Raw genomic sequence first — 25943 nt, 5'->3', positions numbered from 1 at the left:
AATCAACTGGGTAAACCTTAACATATGAGAGGTAAGAGACAGGGAAATAGAAATGTTTCCTATTTCCATCAATAACATAAAAGTCAAGCATATCTGTTCTAGTTTAAAGTAATATTGAAATTTTTAAAAAATGCTTCTGAAACTTTAGTGAATGTCAATGCCGTAGCTAAACTCTCCTTTTGTACAGAAAGAAATATGTCAAGTAGTGTAAGTTTCACCTGAGGCTTTGTATTTTTTCCCCTCCTAAAGCAATATGCATTATTAACAGTGAAGAATGCCCAGGAGTAATGCCTCGACTTCATCTGTCCATAAGCAAACAAAACCAATATTCTCTATTACTGTGAGCAATGCCAAGCACAACCCTGGCTCCCTCTTTTCTGATTCTCTTTCCCAAGCCTCATTTTTCTCCTCCGATAGGAGCACATTTTGCACTGGTTGCAGTAAATTTTCCTTCTGGTAGACTGGGTCATCACTGAAACTCAAAAACAGACTGGAATCCTGCATATAGAGTCATTTTGAACTCCAAACGTTTTTATAAACATTAGGAAAAGAGATCTTTTTGAGTCAGTTGGTAAGTTGAGATTCTCCTTGCTTCCCTCAACCACCCTCTTCCTACCACCCTCACTCATGTTGGTGTCACTTCTACTGAGGCTGCTGGACTTCAAGAAGAAATAGTAGTCAAATGGATTTGCTATCAGTGAGCTTTGCCCCCAAAATGAGAAGTGAGTCAGTGAAAGGGTAGATTGATGAAGTCATACAATTATAGATTTTTTAATTATCAAAAACAAATAAACAAAAACTTTTAGCACTATCTGTTGCCCCCAGAGAGACATTTCTTACACAAATATATTGAGTTTTTCTCTTGACCAAAAGCCACTTTTTTCAAGGGACATAAGTTTAAAAAGGAAAGCAGAACTGTGGGAACATACCAAATGTGTCCAAATGAAAAAGAACCTCTAACCCTAGCAGAACGTTGACTCTCTAGATCGATGATAATGCAATTCCACTTTCCTTTGAGTTTTGGTATTCAGAAATAATCTGGAACTGAATATTTGTGTGAATAGTAAGTATCCACACCTTAATTTCACTCGTAGGTTGAAATGGGAGTTTTAAGCAACAGTTCCAATCACACCAGTTGTCCTGAGAGGTGAACATACCCACTGTCATAAATATCACTCCAGGTTAGGAAGGGTTAGGAATAAAGTAAGTAGGTGAAAATTATATCTTATGGGACTTCTGTGATTAAGGATCAACTATTGATGACATTTTTAGGCATCTATCAAACACGTATCGAAGGCTCATTGAAATTTTTGATGCTTATATTTAGTGTCTATATTAAGACATCCACTAATTTCCCTCCCTAACAAATACATGCCTCTGTCTCTACCACACTAGCCTCAGCATGGTCTTTATGGAATAAATATGTTATTGTTCTAGAACAGAATAAAAATGCACTGTTTGGGGTTGTACAAGTTAAAATATATAGAACAATCCAAAGAACAATTACAGGAATTGTAAGCTAAGGGTTCAAATCTAGTCTTGAGAATTTCATATTGCACTTCTTTTGGGTTTACCAATATCAGAACTGTTATTCAGATGAACTAAATGTACTCTTTTAAAAAAAGCTTATTGATTGGTGATTGTGTTGCCTTTTCCAGTGTGCCCATGAAGCCATGCCTTTTGCTATACTAGAGAAATAAGAATGAATACATCCAATTAGATTCATATCTCCCTATAATTGGAAATTATTTATATAAGAGAGAGAAGGCTGAAAATATGTAAAGACTTGCTTGCTAAACAAGAATTAATTGCCAAAGCAAGAGTACATGGCCAGTAGGAAGTCAAAAATTTCATGAAAATGGGATCCTTCAGAGGCAGTTCCATACACTTAGTGGCTAAATCAGGAAGAAGCTTTTGAAAAAAATCAATGAAATAATTTTCTCTATTTAATGATCCATTTCAAATATTCCTTTTGTTAATCTGAACAGCCAGGATGATATATCTTAATCAGGTGATTTTAGTATTATTTAATTCATAGGTATTTTTAAAACTTACTCTAGTCCTATTATGTAATTAAATTTGTTCTAAAAAATAGTGCAGGTAGGAAGTTGTAGAAATGTGAATGGAAAATTCTTCTCTAACTTACAGCAAGAATGACAGCTGAATAAAGTATTGTTTAGTTTCCCAGTCGCTTTTGTATTGGATTTTCTTACTTAATACAACATTAATTCTTTAATTCACAAAGCACATTACTTTATCTCTTAATACCAGTGCAACAATATAGCTATCTCCAGTAGTGTGGGACATTACTGTCATAAAATCAGGAGATTGTTCTTATCCAGACTGACTCTAAATTATTTCCTTAATAAAAGTGCAAACCCAAAGAGTGTCTATCAAATGGCTATTAAGTGAGAGGAAAAAAAAAATCTTGCCACAGATTAAAGCAATAGAAAACAGTGGCAGATTAAAACTACTTCATCAATTCTTAACATAGGTGTTGCTTAAAACAAACGACTATTCTACTTCAGAAAATGGAGCTAACTCAATAACATTTATGCTATCTTCATTTCAGAAGAAATATAAAAGCAAAAATAAAATGTGAAATTAATCCATTGTAATGAAAATGTCCGTGATTGAGTATGTAATTTGAAGACCTAAACCACATGACAACTGGCAGATGATCAAGGATTGCTGCCAAATAGAGGATGTCAAAATGATAAGGTGCCATTTCTTGACACTTGATTTTTATCTGACTTACTCCACTACCTTTAGGTTCCTAGAAACCTTAAGGGCAAAATAAGTGATTGTCAAACTTTTATTGTTAGTGCTAACATCTTCCTTTTCATTTTATTTCAGGAATGTAGAAGTCAGCATCATCACACAGCAAACTGTAGGTGGAATGTGTAGATTTAGCTCTAATTTCACCATTTTTTCTATTATGGATCCTTTGTTGTTTTTTTTCATTTTGATTAATAATTTCCAATTCCAGAGCTATGTTTTATAAGTTGACATTTAATCACAGAAAAATGTGCTTCTAGAGATACACTAAGCCACAAATGACTGCCTGCACATATCAGCCAGCTGCCATCCTAAGGCATATGCACTGAAGGGAAAGGCCCTATTGCCTCACTTTTTTATCTGTCATTTGAAGCACTGGAGTATATCACCAGTATTTGGCTCTAAAAAATTTAAGATCAGCAAATAATTTGAATCCCCCCCACCCCAGTACTGCACTGTGCCAGCAGAATGCACTGTCACCAAGTCCCTAGGGCAAGAGAAACAGCAACTTATACCCACTCTCCTTCAAGCTTCAGAGCTCCCTTTCATGTATTTGTAAAAGTTTGTCCTCTAATGTCCAAATGGGAGAACATAGATTTTTGGCATCAAAATTGCCCTAGCTGAATACAAACAACACAAGAAGAAAAAAATAAAGCTTAACAATTTGGTTGTCATAATCATAAAGCAGTATCTACAATACATATTAGGCATTGTACTAAGGTGCTTGACATAAATACACTCTTCACGACAACATCATTCTGCTTCATTTGATATGATCACATGATTTTTTTTCTGTAGCCCATTAATACAAGGCATTGCATTGGTTGATTTTCAAATATTGAAAAAGCTTTGTATTATTCAAGTAACCCCCACTCAGCCATGATGTTTCTTTTTATATATTGCTGAATTCTATTTGCCAATATTTTGTTAAGGACTGTAGCATCTGTATTCTAAAGGATATTAGTCAGTTTTCTTTTTCTTTCTTTCTTTTTTTTTTTTTTTGTACTGTCCTTATGTGGTTTTATTCACAAATTGGGAAGCTTTTCCGCCTCATCTATTATCTGGAAAAGTATGTGTAGAATTACTGTTGACTCTTATTTAAACGTTTGATAGAATTCTCCAGTATAACCATCTGGGTCCAGAGATTTTTTTTCTGGAAGTTTTTAAATTATATCCAACTTGATAGTTTCAGGACTAGTCAAATTATCTAGTTCATATTGTGTGAGTTATAGTAGTTTGTGTTTTTTGAGGAAGTGATCCATTTCATATGAGTTGTCAAATTTACTTATGTAGTGTTATTTGTAGTATTATACCTTATTATCCTTATGATGTCTGCAGGGCCTTTAGTGATATCCCCTTCACTCTTGATTTTGGTAATTTGTGTCCTTTTTTTCTTGTTCAGTCTTGCTAGAAGTATGTCAATTTTATTGATCTTTTCAAAGAACCAGCTCTTTGTTTTATTCATTTTATCTGTGATTCATTTTAAGTTTCATCAATTTCTGAACTTTTTTATTATTTCCTACCTTCACTTGCTTTTGGTTTATTTGACTCCTATTTTTCTAAGCTATTGACGTAGTATCTTAATTATTGATTTGAGGTGTCTTCTTTTCTAGTATATGCACTACTTTAGCTGTATTTTGCAAATTTGCATTTACATTCAGTTCAATGTATTGTTTTATTTCCCTTGAGACTTCCTCTCTGATCCATGAATTATTTAGAATTACATTGTTTAGCTCCCAAGTGTTTGAATATTTTCCTTTTATCTTTCTATCATTCATTCCTAGTTTGATTTATTGTGGTTGGATAACACATTCTGTGTGATTTCAGTTCTTTTAAATTTGTTGAGATTTGTTTTCCAAATCAGGATATAATCTATCTTAGTAAATATTCTGTAGGAACTTGAAGAGAATGTGTATACTGCTGCTGTCAGATAGAATGTTCTGTAAGTGATAATTAGATCTGGTGGGTTGATGGTATTGTTGAATTCTTCTTTTTCTTGCTAATTTTCAGTCTAGTTCTTCTATCAGTTGTTGAGAGAAGGGTGTTGAAATCTCCAACTATAACAATAATGAATTTGTCTATCTTTTTCTTAGTTCTATCAATTTTGCTTTACACATTTGCACCTCTGTTGTTTGTTGTGTATACATTTAGGATTACTATGACTTCTTGGTGGATTGACTCTTCTTCATCCTATAAAATTCCTCTCTATTCCTAGTACATTTTCTTTGCTCTGAAATCCACTTTATCTGGTATTAATGTAGCCACCTCTCATTTCCTTTAATTCATATTTGCATGATATTTATTTTTGATTCTTTTAATATCTACCTGCCTATCTCATTATAGTTGAAGTGACTTCTTATAGTCTGCATATAGTTGAGTAATGTTCTTTAATCCAGCCTGCCAAGATCTGTCTTTTAATTTGTGTATTTAATCTCTATGCATTTAATTTAATTTGACACATTAAGGTTTAAGTCTTAAAGTTTTTGTTTTCTGTTTGTTCTCTTTCTTTGCTTCTCTAATTTCTTTTTCCTGCTTCTTCTGAGTTGTTTGAATTTTTTTTAGAATTTAATTTTGATTTATCTACAGTGTTTTTAGTATATCTTTTTGTGTAGTTTTTTTAGTTATTGTTCCTGGTATTGCATTATATATACATAACTTAGAGTCTACTAGCATCATCACTTAGCATTTCAACTGAAGTATAGAAACCTTACCTTCTTTTATGTCCCTTCACCCTCCTCAGTGTATAATTGTCTTAAATATTTCCTCTATATACATTTAGAATCACCTTAGACGGTAACATAATTTTACTTCAATCATCAAACATAATTTTGAAAATTCAAGAGGAAAAAGAAAGCTTATTTTTTTTTACCCTTATATTTGCTTGCCATGTTCTTTCTCCTTTCCTAATGTTCCAAATTTTCTTCTTTTATCATTTTCTTTTGGTTTAGAGAAATTCCTTTAGCTATTATTTTAGGATAAGTCTAGTGGTGACAGATTCTCTTCATTTTCCCTCAGCTGAGAATGTTTCAATTTCCCTTTGATTACTGAAGAATATTTTCACAAGTATAGGATGTCCGGGTGACAGTTCTTTTCCTTCAGCACATGAAAAACATTGTGTCACTTCCTTCTGTCCTCCATGGTTTTTGATGAGATATCCACTGTCATTCAAATTGTTTTTCCTCTATAGGTAAGACGTCATTTTTCTCCAGCTACTTTTAAGATTTTTCCTTTGTCTTTAGTTTTCAGAAGTTTGATTATCATGTGTTTGTGCATGGATTTCTTTGGGTTTACCCTGTGTGAGATTCTCTCTGCTTCTTAAATCTATAAGATTTGCCAAATTTCAGAATTTTTCAGCCATTATTTCTTCTTTTAATTTTTCAGCTCCACTTTGTTTCTCCTCTTTTTTGATAATATTACTGTTGGAACTTTTGAACAGAGTCTCTGAGACTGTTCATTTTTTTTCAATGTGTTTTCTCTCCATTACAGATTAGATAATTTCTACTGTCTTTATCTTTCAGTTTATTGTTTCTGTCCTCTGTTCCCTACATTCTGATGTTAAGTCTACTCACAGAGCTTTTCAGTTATTGTATTTTCCAGCTCTAAAATTTCTATTTGTTTCTTCTTTACAGCTTCTGTTTCTTTGCTAAGACATTATATTTCTTCAGAAGTTTTCTATTTTTTAATTTTTTTCAAGCATGTGTGTAATTGGTCATTGAAGCACTTTTTTAATTGTTGTCTTAAAAATCTTTGTCAGGTAATTCTAATTTCTGTCTTCTCAATGTTGGCCTCTATTGGTTGTCTTTTTTCATTATTTGAGATCTTCCTGGTTCTTGGTATGATTAAAACCTAGACATTTTCATATTATGTTATAAAACTCTGGATTGTATTTAACCATCTGTTGCAGCTGGCCTTCTCTGACACCACTCCAGTTGGGGAAGGGTGGAGGACCTCATTTTGGCCAAGTGGAGGTATAAGTCCAATTTTTCCATTTAGCATCCAGTGACACTTGAGGCAAAGTCTCCTCATTATTGCTAGGTGGGGATTGAAGTTCCAGCTCCCAGATGGCCCCACTGATACCTCAGTGGGAGTAGCCCCATTATAATTGGGTGATGGAGAAAACCCTGACTCTCTACTAAGACCTTCTCTAACCACCCTAATGGGAAGGTAGAGGAGTGCCTCATTACTGCTAGGTCGGAGTGTAAGTTCATGCTCCTTGTGTGGTCTCCATTGACACCATTGGGTGAGGAGTGGCTTACTACTGGCCAATGGGGATGAATGCAGTGACACCTTACTTGGCCTTCTCTGACACCACCCCAGCAGGAGTGTTGTGCCTTGTTAAATCCTTATAAGGGTAGAAGTATCAGCTTCCCACTTGGCCTTTGCTGGCATTGCTGGGATGGGACCACAGTTCTTTCCATGTTGTTTGGCTGTAGTAGAGCAATCTAAAAGTTTTCTGTCTTGCTAGGATGCCCCTTTTTCCTGGTTCTTTGGCTAGAGAGAGTAGGCTTTTGTTGGGGCTTTTCTTGTCTGCACCGGTTGGCATTTTAGGGGATGCCCACTTTTTCAACTCCTAGTCCGGGATATATGACACAAAAATAAAACCTGAGAAATTTACCACCATTTTGTTACTTGGTCCTTAGCTTCCTCAGTCTACTTCCCAGAGTTTTCCTATATTTGTTTATGTACAATGTCCAGAGTTTTTCGTTGTTCTTAATGGAGGGAATAGGGAACAGTATATCTACTCCATATACCGGAAGCAGAAATCCTACTGTCTCGATTTCTAAAACCTAAAGTGCATGTTAAAAAAAAAAAGGAAGGAGAAACACTGCAGAGTACATGGTGCAGATAGAAAGTGATAGGACTGTTTTGTTGCTGTTTTACAAAATTACTGAAACTGACTCATTTAAATGAGCGCTGATGTTTCCTTGAAATCAGTTACTTAATTATCCTTTGTATGTAATTCTGTTTTGTTGACGCTGATCCCAAACATCTTTAGAACTCTTTTGAACTTAATTGTAGAGAATGAATTGTACCCATTTGAATATTCTCAGGGGCATAAACTGTCATCCTTTGAGGCTGTGTTTGATTTTTGGGAGCACCACAAGTGGTCCAAGAGCCAAGATGGGTAGTAAAACTGATAACCAAATTGAGTAATATGCTTCTCAGTCTAACACTCTTTTCTAAGAAAATAGTGTGAACCAAAACTTTGTTGTAGTGAAAAAGTCATTTATTTTATACCATACAAAACCTCCCAAACACTTCAGATTTCCACATAATAAGCCTGATGAGCTGTGAGATGAATTGAGTATGAACAGTGCCATTTGGTATCAAATCACATTTCTTTTCTGTGGCTTTGACATAAATATTTCCGTGGGTCCTATGGATATTGAAGTTTCCCCCATAAAACCTGACAGTATGGTTTTGGGTCAACTTGAAAACATCATATTCCATCACCATTCTCAAATACACGTTATTTTGTCCAACCTCCCCTTGAAAGTTCGAAACAAATGTCAAATCTTCTCTATTTCTTTTTATCATTCAAAATGTGTACCTCAGCCTTTATAGAAACCATCATGTTCAAATTCTCCTTCAGTATGAGTCAGTGTTCTCATAGCTAACCCTCTAGCTGAATGAATCCAGTCTCTTGATATTTTCTACATTTTCATCAGTCCTTTGTACTTCATCATGAGCATCCTTAATACCTTTCTTAAGCCTCTGTGCCAGTCAAAATAACTTCCTCTTTACAGTCCCTCCACACCATAATTGTCCCTTTAGATGTCTTGTGTCATTTATATTTGCTTACCTTCACACAGAATTTAGTGTTAATTCTTTGCTTTCTATAGCTGTCATTCCCCATCCTCATTTATTGCACCCGGTAGCCCCAATAAAGAGTGAAAAAACTGCTACTGATGTGAACAGAATCATTTTACAGAATGTTCCTTTCATGCCCACTTTATGCTTTGCCAAGCCATCTGTGAACATGAGTGTCATTTCATAATCATGGAAAGATTACTAAATACACAGAGTATCCTCCTAATTGCTCAAGTATAAAGTTCTAAGTCACATGCGTAGGATCTAAAATAGATAATAGACCTAATTCAATAAGTAGGAATGGCCCTTTGGCAAATTGAAGAGCTGCTAAAGAAATTTAATATATCCTTCCTTAACAATCCGATCCTTTTGTTCCTTTCTGTGGTTTATTTTCATTTCATAGTTCAACTATTGTAGGAAGAGAGACAATTTTGGGGAATGGTGGTTGCAATGTAATTTTGTGTTTAAGAGCATGAACTCTGATTGCCCGACAGCCTTGGTTCAAATCCCAGTCCGTCCAGTTTACCAGCTGTGCAAATTACTGGGGAAAGTTACTTAACCTCTCCAAGCCATAGTTTCCTCCTCAGTAAAATTAAATAATAATAACTAATAATAATTATCCCTTAATGCTATTGTAAGGATTAAAGGAGGCAATATGTATAAGGTAAGTTTTAGTACATTATCTAGCACCTAGTATTTGAATAGTAGCCATTGCTTTTTAAGTGCCAGCTACTGTGCCGGTTATTAAAGATGGTAAGTAGGATGTGGTGCTTGCCCTCAAAGAGTTCAAATCAAAGCATAATTAAAGTTTAAACTGTCCCATCAGAAGGAAAAAATAAACCATAAAAATATGTCTAAAGGCTATTATAGTTCTATAATATCTATGGTTTTTTACCCTTAGATAGACCATTACCAGAATATTCTAATCACTGAAATTATTATCAAGCAGTCATTATTGACTTTCTAATGGATTATGCATTGTGGGACTAAAGCTATGTTCTGGAGCTCTCTAAGTTTTTCTGGGTGTAAAAATTCTTTGCTTGTCTGTCACTTTCAATTAAACAACAGTCTTCCTCTTTCCCATTGGCTCAAGGACTAACTGAAGACCCATGAGTATTATACCAGTGGATGTGAAAAGCAGAAATAAATGTAAAATCAATTGCTTGTTCAGTAGCCAGGCCAGTCAGCCTTAGTCGGCCTACATCCCCAGCTCCTCTAACTCCAGGAAATCATTTTCTCTAACTAAATAACTCATCAGGCCAGTGACTTCATTCAGAGTACAGCAGTTCCAAATGTGATACTGGGTTTATCATGGCTTTCCTTGCCTACCAAACAAGAGAACGTGAAATTCCAAGGAGGTAGGAGAGCATTGAATATGCAACAAGGAAAAACTCGACCAGAAGGGTGTTCAGTCTTCTAGAATGGCTGAGAAAGTTGTGACATCTTTCATTTAGATTTCTGAGAAGGAAATAGATACATTAGAGAAATACACATTTGCCCTTTATGAGGTTATCTTAGTTGTGTTTATGATGTTGTAATTTTCTGATCCCTCGTTGCATTAGATGGTATTGGATTGATAATTGTTTTGTTATTGTGCTGTTATAGGCTGAAACTTTTTTTTGGCATCTTTTCCTCCAGTTTCTCATGACTGAAATATCTTTACTGTTTTTGAATGTAAAAAGTTGTACATGATAAGACAATCAGTTGGATATCTAAAATATAATCAAATGATTTTTTTCTGTGCCTTGCATATTGCTAAATAATAATTTTGAATATTTTCTTCACTGAAATTACCTCTTGTTTAGAATCAAACAATATGCCTTCCCTCTCCAAATGATTTTGCATGATCACTGTCATCTCCTATTTCTCTTATGTTGCTCTTCTTTAAGAACTTTAAAATAATTAAAATTCATCTTTTCCCTGAATACTTGTTTAATAATTTTTCCTTTATTCCACCAATCTGACTTTTTCATAGTAATTAAAAATCTTGATTAGTCAGGAAAATTCACAAACTTTCCTAACTAATGAATTCTAAGGTGAAATTTACTTTTAAATTCCAAATTGCCTACCCTTAAAAAGTCAACAAGAAAGACAATGAATTCAGGAAGTAATTCCTCAGATCCTTCCATAATAATGGGTGAAGTACCAAGCACAGCATTAAAACGTAAGTTTAAAAGTATTAAAGATAAGCATTCACTTCCCATGTTAGACCTCCATGTTAAACCATACTTAATTTTAAAAGGCATGTTCTAGGGGACTTCCCTGGCAGTCCTGTGGTTAGGACTCCGCACTTCCATTGCAGGGGGCATGGGTTTGATCCCTGGTCAGGGAATTAAGAGCCCCACAAGCTAAATAAATAAACAAATGGCATGTTCTAGGTTACCAGCTCACAAACAGAACTGCTTGCTTGACAGAGAAGATATCAGGTAGAATGACTCAAGGAGCCCATGCTAGAATGAAGGTAAGAAAATCGGAATGAACGAGAAACAGGATTAGGCACCAGTCATTTAAAGATGGGGACCAAAGTAAGCATGCCCTTTCTCCTCTAGCAACCACCCTCAAGGGCTGATAAATGATCGTTGTTGCTTTAAATGAGGTACTGATGAGTCTCTCTGAAAGCTCATGTGAAGATGATCTGCATGCAGTGTTCACTTTAAAGACCTTTCCATATCTAGTGCCTCTATAGGCTACAGATACTCGCAGGAATTTATCACATGATTAATTTTTAATGGAACTTAAAGATTGCAAAAACCATACTCTTGATTTAATATTGCAGAAAATTAATAAATATTGATTATACTCACCTGAACAAGCTTGCTATACATGTGTGTGGCATAAAGGCAAATATACAATTTAATTCTTTTGCTCCAGAATCAGAAAGTAGTTTCTATAATTTTCTCCCTGATGTTTCATATATTACATCTCTCTCCCTGCTATTATTCTAAATGAAATGCCAGATAGAACTCCACTTTATTTTTTAAGTTCTGACTTTTTTTTCTTCTTGAGATTTTTCAGACTGAACTTTGTTTCCTTAAAATGGGGGTTAAAATAATCTTTGGCAAGCCATCAGATGAGGACAAGTGTATTTAACATGACCTTGCTCCGATGTTAGCATCTTCACAAACCACAGCAGGCAGACCCTTACTGTTTTTTCATTATCCTTCCTAGCCATGGCTGAAAGCCCAACTGATGCCACTTTACTTACTGGAGAGGTATTCTGTACGGTTTTGTTTTTCTACTTTAATCACATCCTTTCAACACCACAAATCTTCTGACAGATTATCTTCTCCACAGGCAGGCAGCCACATCCAGACCTTGATGGGGTCCCAGAGCCTTCAGCATCGTAGCCGTGAGCAGCAGCCATATGAGGGAAACATAAACAAAGTGACCATCCAGCAGTTTCAGTCACCATTGCCTATTCAGATCCCCTCTTCACAGGCCACTCGGGGACCTCAGCCCGGACGGTGCTTAATTCAAACTAAAGGGCAAAGGAGTATGGATGGTTATCCAGAGCAGGTGAGTGGAGTTTTTATAATTGATACATTTTCAGGCAGTGTTTGGGGAAAGTCCCATCAATCCGTGGTTTGCCTTCCCTCATTCATGTAGTCTGGGACACATTAATGCTGTCACCATGTCGAATGGAGTAGAGCGCTCTTTGTAGGGATTTTATCATTATTTTCATTGGTTAAGAACTACAACATATAGCAATTGATGGTTGGTAAAATGCCCATTTCACATAAAGAAAACTTGAATTGGAATAGTTTTTCCTGGTTTATCCTGCACCTCCTTCTGCCCACTCCCAACTCCAATTTAGCTCCGCAGCACAGCTTTTGAATGTTACAAAGAGCTTCAAAGGATTAGGTATATTTACCAAGGCCTTTGGTGAAATTGACAGTGTAAAAACTAAACTGTATATTCCCCTCGATTTGTGGGAACATTTTTTAAAAGTTTTATCTTCTGATTTTTGAGTAATACAGAGATAAAGCTTTGCTATGAACAAAATGATAAAGAGCAGTTAGGAAGGAAATATTTATGAAATGATCCAAAAGCTATTGATAAATGCCATGTAGTAAAAAAAAAAATTGCTGCTCCCCTGACCTATTTAAATTAGGATCTGGTTTTCCATTGTAGAATCTGTTTTTCTTTCTTAAGGCCAGAACACTGAATAAGATCTCATCTGTTGAGTCATATTAAGGTTAGAAAGTAAGACATCAAGATATTAATACTCTCAGAAAATTAATTTCTCTTATTAATAAGAGAAATTAATTAAATTTAATTAATTTAACTAAAATTAATTAAAATTAGTTTCTCTTATTTCATTCTTCAGATAATTAGACAAAGCTCCCACTGACTTCTCTAACCCCTTAATATGGGTTATAAAGGTTTCACTTTACTATTGCTTATTCAAAGCTTCACGTATCACCGTCCTTATTTTCTAAACATATCAGACAAGATTATCTTCATTCTCCAGTTTTTTCCTTTATGCTGTTAAGAGTCATTTATTATTTGGATCTCAGCTGCTCTAGACATCTCCTGTGTTTCTTAATACCCTTCTTGAAGCTGAGATAGGGTTTTTTAAGATAATCTTCTTCCTATCCTGCCTTGATCTAGGCCAAATGTTGGATTTAAGGTAAAATAAACCAGACAGGTGTCTTTAATCAGGTAATGAGGTGAGGTTTTTAATTCTCCAGAGATTCTAAAAAGTTAATAAAGTTTTAAATTATGCTTTACCACAGGCATCTTAGGTTAAAAATTGTTCATATATCCTCTCCTCCACAAATATCATAACTTCAATCCAGTTCTCTGATTTAATGATTCCTGTTAACAGGAATAATTAATAAGTTATTACAAAATTTTTTTCTCCCAGAATCAGCACATTTAAAATCCACTGAGATCAATGCCCTCTGTTTCCCCTACTTTTAATAGTAGGGTTAGTATTGCATACAGTTATTCTGAACACTCTAAATTTAAAGACCTTTTTTACATTATTTCTCAAAAAATACACAAATTATATAGCTTGACTTAATGAGAGGATTACTAAGTTTTAGTTTACATGCTTATCAAACTTAAAATATCATGATTCTTTCAAAGAATGTATTTATAGTCATTGTAAGTGTTTTGATTTGTAACTCTAACAACATCAGGTGTCTTTCAAACTGAGAGATAAAAACTTAAACATTCAATGGTTATATTAAGGAAAGTACTTAAGTGTAATTCCTTTTGAATTCCTGCTTTTTTCTGCCTTGGTTTCAGGCTGAAATGGTTTGGAATGCTGAGATGAAAACTTTGGAGTGACCGCGAGAAAGCCTAAGGAGCATTTAAACCAATAGTACTAGTCCCCAAACTATGCTCCCCCCTCCCCTGAGTTATTAATCTGGAGACAGTTTCTCAAAACCTTTTTCATGATTCAGTGTAACATTTATCCACTACCAGTGGCATGCTGAAGCATATTCATGCTGGCTCGTTACTGTGTGCATATCTTCCCAACTCTACCTTCAGCGACACCACACTGATAGGTTGAAATTGTGGGGATAATTACACCAGGGAAATGAGCAAACACTACAAACCAGGGCCCTCCCCTTCCCTCAGCGAGCTCTTAAACATTTTCCAGCACACCAGAACTACTACATTGTTTTCTTTCATCTCTTTTTCTTTTTCTAACCTCTCCACTTCTTTGTTTAGCTCTATAGCATTCAGGAAAGAGAATACTAGGAATAGGTCTCAGAAGTTGGAGTTCGAGTTTCATGTTAACTTTTATTAAAGTGTGTGAATCTGGACAAGTCATTAACTCTTTCCTGAGGCTCTGTTTTTCTCCTTATAAAATGAGAACATTACCACCCACCGACATTCAAAAAGTTTTTGAGAGAATCAAGTGGTACAATTCTAGACGCACACACACGCACACAAAGTAAGCCTGGCACTGAGAGTAAAGAAAGAGGAAACAGAAGAAATAGAAATACAAGATTTTAAGAATTAAAATACTGGAGAGCACTTAATGAATATCAGTCCAACCTCCCTAGTCTCTAGATAGAAAACAAACAAACAGAAAGAGGCTGAAGGAGGTTATGTAATTCACTCTCATAATAAAAATATTTTATGTATTTTTTACCTTCCTAACTCATTTTTCTTTTGAAAACTCAGACCTCTCTAATATGTGTGTGTTCCCTTTAAAGCAAGACTTTTTCCATATTTAACAAGAAAAAAAAGGAGGAAAATATTTAAAACATTTAAGAACTGTATAGGTTCACACAAAAATTATAGAGTAGTGATTGAAGTGCAAAGACCAAGGAGGTAACTGAAAATTCTAATATGGGTTTCAGGCATATAAATGAAGATACTCTATTTTCATAAGGCATTTCTAGTGATGCATTAAAAGGGCCATTAAGAGAAAACAGAGTTTTCTTAAATGATTACTACAAACACAATGTTAAATTTGGTCAAGTACAATATGGAAAAAATCTAAGTCATTCATAATTTTTAAGTGCAAGGAGACATCATAAACATAGTACAGAAGGGTAAGCTGGGATGAAGTGAGAGAGTGGCATGGACATATATACACTACCAAATGTAAAATAGGTAGCTAGTGGGAAGCAGCCGCATAGCGCAGGGAGATCAGCTCGGTGCTTTGTGACCACCTAAAGGGGTGGGATAGGGAGGGTGGGAGGGAGATGCAAGAGGGAGGGGATATGGGGACATATGTATACGTATAGCTGATTCACTTTGTTATACATCAGAAACTAACACAACATTGTAAAGCAATTATACTCCAATAAAGATGTTAAAAAAAATAAGTAAATAAAAAAAAATAAGTAAATAAAAAATAAACATAGTACAAATAAACATGCTGTGTGCAGCATGATAAAGCACAATAATTTCTACTAAAGCTTGGAGATTTTACTTTAAAAAAGTAATCACTTATTGGAATGCTACAGGTGAAAAACAACCGATTACAGTGAATCTACATTTATTTAATTCAGGGAAGAGAAGTCTGAATGAAAGTAGGAAAAGAAAAGACAACAGTTGGCATACGTTGAGTGCCTACTATGCTATTTATACTATATATAGTGTATTTATGCTATAAATACCATGTATCTTACACACAGGCCTGGCTTCATGGTGTGTGAACTGTACAGCTGCACAAAGTCCTGCACTTGGAAGTGCCCCACACTTGGTTTAACGCTCTGCTGTCACCAGCTTGTAATTCTTAATAATCATTAAACAAGGAGCCTCACATTTTCATTTTGCATCAGGCACCACTAATTACATAGCTGGTCCTGCTTACATACACTATCTCATTTAGTCCTCACAATAATCTTATTTCCTTTTTATAAATGAAGAGACCAAGGCACAGAGAAAATAAGTAACTTGTAAGAGGTATAATTGGTCAAGCTACTTGTGAGAGGTATAATTGGTCAAGCTGGAATTTTAATCCAGGTCTGTCTAACCCAGAACCCAAGTTCGGTGTACCAATCTTACCATTAAATTAACCACATGATCCAGACGCTTGCTGTGGCCTCAGTGTCCCCTTCTGTCAAATAATATTAGTTAAACGTGTTTCAGCTACAATTCAGAGTTATAGAACTGCCTTATACAGATGGTATGCTGACTGGAACTCACATGAACAATTCCAATGCTTTGAAAAGCAAAAATACTCAACAAATGGAAAGTTTTATTATTAGCAAAAATATACCTCTGTATCTCTTAATGTGACCTAAAGAACTAATGAGTTTCTAATCTGATTAAAATAAGTTCCATATAGCAATGAACATACATAATAAATGCTACCACTAATGACGTTGAATGAATTTAAATGAATGTCATATTTTACCTAACCAGCACACTTAGCCTTTTTTAGCCATAAAGAAGTACTTAGTAAACTTTGATGTTCCACCTGAATGATGAAACCATCTCAACTTTCAAACTACCCATCACAATAAAACAAGGCAAAATATCTAAGAATTCTAATTTAATACACTTACTTTTACATATCTATTTTTCAGAGACATTAAGTATCATCTGTTTTCAACTCTAGGATTAAATGTCATAAAATATATGGAAGTGATTTTTAAACCATAACGTGCTACCCAGATTCAAGGTATTAACTTCCATAGACTAGAAATCTGATGTGTAATAATGGACATTCTTTTTAACAAATTATCTACAACGAAATCATGTGCATGTCACTTGAAGTTCATTATCAGGGAATTTTACTTAGAAAAGGGATTATAATGCATAAACCATTTTGATTATTGATGAACATAATAGAGAATAATAGGGTTGTACTAAACAGTGAGCTGAAGAAAGCCAGAAAGTAAGATTTGACTCCTTCCCATTCCACATGAGAACTCTTAGCCATCATATCCATTCTCTTAGCTCTTCCCTTTGTTTCCCAGTCCAAGTGACTATTCATCTTATCCTCCCCTTCACAATAAAATAATACTTTATATCAGATTTTCTCAACCTCAGCTGTACATTAGAATCTGCTCAGCCTTTTTTTTAATTGAAGTATAGTTGATTAACAATATCATATTAGTCTTAGGTATACAGCATAGTGAATCAGTATTTTTGCAGATTATAGTCCATTATAAGTTACTACAAGATAATGGCTATAATTCCCTGTGCTATACAATATATCCTTGTTGTTTATCTATTTTATACATAATGGTTTGTATCTGTTAATCCCATATCCCTAATTTGTCCCTCCCCCAACCCTTTCCCTTTGGTAACCACAAGGTTGTTTTCTATGTCTATGAGTCTGTTTCTGTGTTGCATATATTCATTTGTACTATTTTTTAGATTCCACATATAAGTGATATCATACAGTATTTGTCTTTCTCTGTCTGACTTATTTCATTTAGCATAATACCCTCCAAGTTCATCCATGCTGTTGCAAATGGCAAAATTTCATCCTTTTTTATGGCTGAGTAATATTCTATTGTGTATATATTCTACATCTTCTTTATCCATTTGTTTTTTTATGGGCACTTGGGTTATTTCCATGTCTTGGATATTGTAAACAGTGCTTCTATGAACATTGGGGTGTGTATATCTTTTCAAATTAGTGTTTTCATTTTTTCTGGATATATACCCAGGAGTCGAATTGCCAGATCATATGGTAGTTCTATTTTAGTTTTTTGAGGAACTTCCATGGTGCCCAATGGAGGTTGCTCAGGAGCTTTGAAAAACACTCATGCCCTGGCCTAATCCCCAAAGAAACTGATTTCATTAGCCTGGATGTGAGCTGGGTAATGGGAATTTTTGAAACTCCCCAGGTGATTCTATTGTGTAGCCAAGGCTGAGAACTGATATCGAGATATTCTATAACTCAGCAATTTGCCAGCTGAATAACATATTGTTATTAACACTATTTAGAACTATACATAAGTCATCCATAACTTGTTGAATAGTTTTTAAAGAAACTAACATCAACTTGGTTTTTCTGTTTTGCAAATGTATAATCCAAGGCAAAGCATATCTGTATATGTGGAACATATAGACCCCAAAACAGAATTAGGAAAGAAAAACATCAGCATGATGCTTCAAATGTCTCAGAGCTCTGGCCTCTCCCCTGTACTCCAGATGTTTCATATATTAACTGATTTAATCTAACCAATAATGTTGTGGTGGATAGAGCAGTTCCTGTTTTACTGACTAAAAATCTAAGATTCAGAGAAGTCGAGCTAGAATTAAAATCCAATTTCATGAGTCTACCACATAATATGCTACAGCCTGCTGCACTATAGCCAAACATAGAGGTCAAGAGTAAGCCCACACTGGAAGAATAAAAATAGGAAAGTGCACCCTCAAGTCCATGTCTGCCCCAGACAAGAGGACATACCCGCTAATGAACCTAACATATCAGGAGGGCCAGAACTCCATAGCTGTTTCCTGCCAGTTCCTGTGAGTATACATTTGAACTAAAGTTTGTGCCTAAAAGAGAACTTGTAACATTACATTAGAATAAGCCTTGTGAGTTATACAAAGCAGCTCACACCCATCATATTCAAGGGGAAATAAAAACAAAGCTCTGAAACCCTCCTTGAAGGAGATGCTATAGTGTACCCTGGAAGAAATCATTTTGATACTTAATAATATGTGGAGTACATGAACTTTTGGCTAAGACATGATTTCAGACATCTCTTTAGATGCTCTGATCAGTTGCCTGAAGGGCTCACAAGGATTCCAGGTGAGGCTTCATCTAACCTCACCTCATCCAGGTGAGGTTCCAGGTGAGGTTCACTCGGAACCAAGTGAAGAAACATACATTATCCTGAGTGTTTGATATAAGAAGAAAAACTTGGAAATATTTGGGTTTTTTAATTATGAATTTTAAAATTAAAAGGCAATAATTTAATAAAGATGGTTAGAAAATAGATATTAAGATGGTTTTAATGTATATTATTTATTCAAATGATTTCAGGGACATCCCATACCTCATCCTGCTCTACTTAAAGTACTGCTATTTATGCATATTTTCCCCATAGAATTTTATTCTTCAATAACCAAAGTAATACTGAAACTCTAAATTCATAGTTTGACACAAACAATGTCTAACTCAACACTACAAACTGACTTTATGAATTATGTGCACTCAAATAGTAGGATTCAGTAAACACTACAGTAGAAATCAGAAGGCCTCTTTCAGTGTTCCACTAAATATATGTATGGTCTTCTTGGTTTCCTCAAGTTTAAAATGAAGGAAATGAAGTGAATAACCTTTAAAATGCATTTACAGACTAAAAAAACATTTGAGTTTCTACTTTCTAGATACATACAGAGTTGGCTATTTTTTTCTGAAAGATCTAGAAAATGCTACTCAAAGGATTTTATTCATCAATCTATTAGTATGTTTCTTCAAAAGATTTAATTAGCACTTTTAGTTGGACTTGCATCTCTGATACACAGCAGAAAAAGATATGAAAATAGAAGGATCAAAAAATATTTTTTAATATTAACATTTATATATTTTTATAATTATTACCTTTTTTAGTCTATGACACAGGCTCATTAGAAATTTTGGGAATGCAGAGAAGTTTTATGTAGACTTTGTATGGCTGTGCAATACACATAGTGTAAATCACAACAAAAATTATAATACCTTATAATTGCATAGCACTCTTTATTGTACAAGCACTGTTATATAATAACCTATAAGACCAGGAACTAAAAGTGAAAGTAGCAGCAAATTTAATTTCCAGTTTAATTTCAGTACCATGAAGCATTCTCTCTACTTCTGTCAAGTCCTATAATCAAATCTCCATCATCATCTCATTTGATCTCTCAGCAAGTGGCTTGACTGAACTCTTTCTTTAAATTTTCTTCACTTGGCTATCACTAGTCTACCGCTTTCCCTCTTTCCACACTAGCCATTCTTTTTTTTTTTTTTTTTTAATATATGTTTATTTATTTTTATTTTTTTATTTTTTTTAATTAACTAATTTATTTATTTATTTTTAGCTGTGTTGGGTCTTCGTTTCTGTGCGAGGGCTTTCTCTAGTTGCGGCGAGCGGGGGCCACTCTTCATCACAGTGCGCGGGCCTCTCACTATCGCGGCCTCTCTTGTTGTGGAGCACAGGCTCCAGACGCGCAGGCTCAGTAGTTGTGGCTCACGGGCCTAGTTGCTCCGCGGCATGTGGGATCTTCCCAGACCAGGGCTCGAACCCGTGTCCCCTGCATTGGCAGGCAGATTCTCAACCACTGCGCCACCAGGGAAGCCCCCACACTAGCCATTCTTTCCTGATTTCTTTATTGGCTCCTTTTCTGTTCCTGACCTTTAAATGATAGAGTGATCCAGTGCTCAAACCTTGACCCCCTTCTCGTTTGTATCCATACTCACACCTATATGATTTCATTCACTTCCAGGATGGATGAGTCCAAGATTTATATATCTCCAGCTCTGGCCTCTCCCCTGTACTCCAGATGTTTATATTCAATTACCCACTTGTTGATATCTCAACCTGGATGTCCAATGAATTTCTTAAACTTAGCATAGTCAAAAGAAACTCTTGTTTCCTGGCCCTGCCCCTACCAAACCTGCTTCTCTTCTAGATTTCCCCATTTCAGTTAATGGCTCTTCTATTCATCTTGTTGCTATGGCCAAAGATCCTTGACTCCCCTTTCTCACAGCCCACGTACAATAAACAGCAATTCCATTAAAATATATTCTGAATTCACCAATTTTCATCACCTGCACGGCTACCACCTTATCGGCCATCACCTCACTCCTATCTACTTCAGTAGCTCCCTAATTGTTTTCTCTTTTGCCGGTTGCTTCTCTCCAGTCTGTTTTCCACTGCCAGAGTGATCTCTTTAAAACATGAATCAGATCATGTCAGTCTTCTGCTTAAAAATCCCTAGTGGCTTGGAAATTTCTGAACCCTTATAAATCCTCACTATGGCATGAAGTCCCTACAGACCTGGGCCCTGCCTCCTCTCCTTCTACTCTCTCCGTAGCCATTTTCTCTCTCGTCATGCTGATCATGTTGTTGTTGCTGATTTTAACAGCTTTATTGATATAATTTACACACAGTAAAGTTCACCTGTTTAAAGTGAACAATTCAGTGGTTTTTAGTATATTTATACAGTTGTACCACCATCACCATAATCTAATTTTTAAACATTTTCATAATTGCAAAAAGAAATCTTGTACCCATTAATGGTCATCTTCCATACTCCCTGACCTCTATTCTGCCCCCAGCCCTAGACAATCATTCATCTACATTGTATCTCTATACATCTGTCTATTCTGGACATTTCATATAAATGAGATCATAAGACATATGAGGTTTTTTGTGACTGGCTAATTTTAATTAGCATAATGTGCTTAGTGTAGCACGTATCAGTAATTCATTCCTTTTTACTGCCAAATAATATTCCATTATATGGCTATACCATATATTGCTTATGCATTCATCAGGTGATAGACATTTATGTTCTTTCCACTTTTTGAACATTCATGTACAAATTTGTGTGTGAAGGTACATTTTTATTGTGCTTGGGTAGTTACCTAGGAATGAACTTGCTGGGTTATATGGTAATTATGTTTATCAATTTTAAGGAGCTTCTAAACTCTTTCCTAAAGTGTCTGTCATGTTTTACTCCCACCAGCAATGAATGAGTGTTCTAATTTCTCCACATCCTCACCAATATTTGTTATTGTCTTTCTTTTTTAGTACAGCCATCTTGTGAAGTATTGATAGTATCTCATTGTGTTTTTAATCTACATTGCTCTAATAACTAATGATGTTGAGTATCTTTTCATGTGTTTATTTGTCATTCATATATCTTCTTTGAGTAAATGTCTATTAAAATTCTTTGCCCATTTTTTAATTAGGTTATTTGAACTGTAACTGTCGTTCATATATTCCAGATACAAAATATTTTCTCCCATTCTGTGGATTGTCTTTTCATTTTCTTGATGGTCTCTTTAAGGCACCAAAGTTTTTAATTTTGATAAAGTCAGTCATCTCCTTTAAAACATTTGGTTTCATATCGAAGAAATCATTGCTTAACTCAAGATGACGGAGATTTACTTGTATTTTCTTCCTAAAGGTTTATAGTTTTAGCTCTTGCACTTCAGTCCCTGATTTATTTTGCATTAATTCTTGTGTATGGTGTGAGGTAGAGGTAAAAATCATTATTTTTCATGTAGATATCCAGTTGTCCCTATACCATTTGTTTAAAAAATTATTCTTTCCTCATTGAATTATCTTAGACCTTTTGTTGAAAATCAAATGACCACAAATGTTAGGGTTTATATCTTGATTCTCCATTCTATTTCACTGATCTATATGTCTGTCCATATGCCGTCTTGTTGTTCTTTGACTTTACAAAGATCCATCTGTCTTCAGGGCATTTAAAATTGCTGTTCTCCCTGCCTGGAATAGTTTTCCCATTTTTCTTACTGTCTGTTGCTTGATCCTTTACCTCATTCACATTTCTGCTCAAATGTCACATCCTCAGAGAGGCCTTTCTTAGCTACTCCAACTAAAATAGCTCCTCACTCCTGTTCCATCAAACTGTACTTACTTTCCTGCTTTATTTTTTTTCACAGCTCATATCACTATCTGAAATTATTTCCTGTTCACATGTTTACTATCTGTCTTCCCCATTAAAGTGTAAGTTCCAAGAGGGCAAGGATTTTTTGTCTCTCTGATAAGGTGCCTAGCACTTAGTAGAAAATCAATAAATATTTGTGGCATAAAGGCATGAATCATGATTTCTACAACCATTTTCATTTTCAAAGTTACAGCGGTTTTCCAAGCAGTTAATTATATAATTGGAGCACTTCTTTGAATAACTGGCATATCTTCGAAAAGCTCATCACGTGTTTTAAGAAAGAGTCATCATACACTTCTGACAGTGAATAATTGAGAGTATCTTTTCTCACACATGCATATTACCGATTTATTTATTCAACCAAAAGTTAATTGAGTGCTAACTATGTGCCAGCCACTGTTCTAGATAGTCAATGAAGAGATAACATAATAGACCTTCAGAGGTGATTCAGATGTCCTACTTGATTAAAACTCCATGCGGAATGTGGATGTCTCTTCACCAGACCTTCTCTATGTTAATACTCTCAGGGTTCAAACCTGGAAATGGCCTCAGAGGTGAAACATTTTTAGTTACAAGGTCCTTTCTTGATGCTTCAGCAATTAACAGTCCTTAAATAGATCAAAAATTTACCTTGAATTTCTTACAGTACAGAATATTTGAAGTTCTGCTCACTTCATTTCCCAAAAGAATTTTCTAACAAGTGTATAGTTTGTTTTCTTTTTAAAATAAAAGATAAATCAATTCTTTTATATCTACAAATAAGCAAGTTTCTTCTCAATTTTTTTTAGTCAACTATGCCTCTTGATTATGAGTGACTCAACCTAATAAGACTTAAGCCAAAGAAGAATGTTTAAACTTATATCAGCTGGAACTCCAGGGATGGGGGAAGATTCAGATAAGGATTAATGCTAGGCTCAGAGGAAATCATGACTTCTCTCTCTGTGGGCTGGTTCCTGTGCCAAAAAGCCTTTCCCCTCGTGATAGAAAGATAGCTCAAGAGCTCCAGACTCTCTCAGACTTAAAACAAGCAAGAAAGAGCAAGATTCTCTTTCCTGAAAATCCTAATAGACATCTCATTACTCCTATTTGATCAGGTGACCTGCTCATCCTATAATAAATCATATTTTTAGGGGATCCAGTGCTTTGTTTTAGGTCTAGATAACATGATTCACTGAAAGCATACAGGCTGAGAATAAAGAAGTGGGTGGTTTTCAAAGAGAATTTGAGGTTATAACTGCCAGACAAAGAATGAATGGATCTTGAGCAACAAAAACAGCAGGTATCCACTAACAGCTTCATAACACGTACTGCTAGGAAAGAGAATGGTCACTAGAACAAAGCATAGGAAGCACGTTAATTACAGCATCACCAGGTATCTTTCTGCAATGCAGTTCTCTAATCCTGAGTTACACCTCACGCACACGTGCACACACACACACACACACACACACACACACCCCTATTTCCTTTGTTCTCGCTACTAGGTTTTAGAGCATTGCAAGACCAAATGAGATCACTGCCTTGCAGAGATTATACATTATGACTTCACAGAGCCTCAGTGCTACATTACAATCCATTTTGTCATGGGCCTCTCCAAGTTATGACCCAGTATTTTAATTAGAGCAAGATTAACACAAACCGGAAATATCAAGTAGTCAAATGATGGAAGTGGACTCTGAAAGAAGCAAATGCACCATTTACTGCCAAACTGTTGCTGTTATCTTCAGCCAGCAATTTCACTCATTGATATCAATAACTTAATAAAAAATAGAAAAGCTGATTTTTATTGAATAAGCTATTTATCAGCCTCCTAGATCTGACCTTTTTCTAGAACACTGCATTTCCTCTTTGCTAAACCCCTTTAGTTTCAGACTGTTTCTTGGCTGTGAGGCATTCCCTGCTCTTACATTTTATGGCCCCTTTGGGCCTTAGCAGACAGGTGGAACTCCTTCTATGGGAGATGAATACTCTGTCTGACATGCTTTATGGAACACAGCAGTCCCAACACAACCTATTAGCCACACCATAGCGTGCCCAAGGGGAGTCTAGCTTCAGATCAGAATTTGTGGTTGTTCGTCACATTTATAAAACCACAGTGTCATCTTTATTATTTCTATTATTAAAAAATATATTGAAGCAGTTCTTCAGATACTTGGCACATATGAAATTTGTTTTCCTTAGATTTTTTAGTGCCTTCCAATTGACAATAATATAAAATATAGTCACTACCTTGAAAGAGAATGACTAGAAAGTACCCTCAGCAATTTACTTTGTAAATAAAATCTGTTGCATATGTTTCCTTTCAGTTTTTATAGTGGCCTGGAGAAAGCCCAAAGTGTGTACACCTTCCATATATTATGTTATACAATATAAAATTTTCACATTAGAAAGATACAACCCAAATTCTTAATAATTTAATTGGAAATGCACAGATATATGGGAAAATGCAAAGGTAAAATGTTTAAATAGTATTAGTTCCTTTCTTCTCATTTTCTAATTAACCACTAATAACAAAAAAAGGACTACAAGGTGAACTGGTGTGATGAATAAAGCTAAAGTATTCCTTCGAGCTAATCAAGCTGTTATATGTTCAGATCCACAGACTGTAAGCCATATAACTACAAAACTATTAGAAACTGTAGTTTCTACCACCCTATGATAACTAGTTTTAACAAATCTAGATCAATTAAAGGAAAAGTTGTAATTAAACCAATCTTTAAAATAAAAATATAGGAGAGTATTTATGGTAATTGCAGTTACTCATCATTTAGAAACTGTTCATTAATGACTCTATCATAAAAATCACATTAGTGGATAGTTTTTTGTCCTTGTGTTGCAAGTGAACTATGTAATAAACATTATATTTACTATTAAAGAGTATGACTGAATTAAGGATAGTCCTATTAAATGGCCAAATCTAATTGATCCAGCTCCCATTGACTCACAATATATGCTAATTAAGTCAGGAATAGGACTCAAGTTTGCCTTGAACTATCTAAGAGGTAAGTATTGAAGGTACCTTAAAAATAAAGATGTAGAGAACATTTGGGGCATTTGCATTTTTCCATAAGCAAATTAATAGGCTAAGCAATGTTGCTGGGGAAAACATTGAGCTACTTTAAAAAGCAAATGTTTCCAATCATCTTTAAGAACATTTCCAATATATATTTATATAAATACAAAATATATGCTATGTATTTCTTTAGATTTTTTTCTTAACTCTTTATTGATAATCTTTTGCCTGTTAATCTCTGGTAATACTTGGTTCACCCTAGTTCCAGTACTCATTCTGTACT

At 35.0% G+C, this 25943-nt stretch overlaps 1 protein-coding gene across 3 annotated transcripts in view; it reads left to right on the top strand.

Moving 5' to 3' along the window:
- The window catches only part of LRRC7 (leucine rich repeat containing 7), a 519751-nt gene that overhangs the window by 432138 nt on the left and 61670 nt on the right, over positions 1–25943 (top strand). For all 3 annotated transcript variants that reach the window (XM_082356466.1, XM_082356465.1, XM_082356469.1), the window contains one exon: positions 11884–12105. In XM_082356466.1, the coding sequence (XP_082212592.1) occupies positions 11884–12105 (222 nt within the window). The remainder of the gene's footprint in view (positions 1–11883; positions 12106–25943) is intronic.

Source organism: Balaenoptera borealis (genome assembly GCF_965194805.1).
Source record: "Balaenoptera borealis genome assembly, chromosome: 1".
Classification (NCBI taxonomy): domain Eukaryota; kingdom Metazoa; phylum Chordata; class Mammalia; order Artiodactyla; family Balaenopteridae; genus Balaenoptera; species Balaenoptera borealis.
The sequence above is the reverse complement of the archived record's forward strand: the minus strand, read 5'-3'. Positions and strand labels throughout refer to the sequence as shown.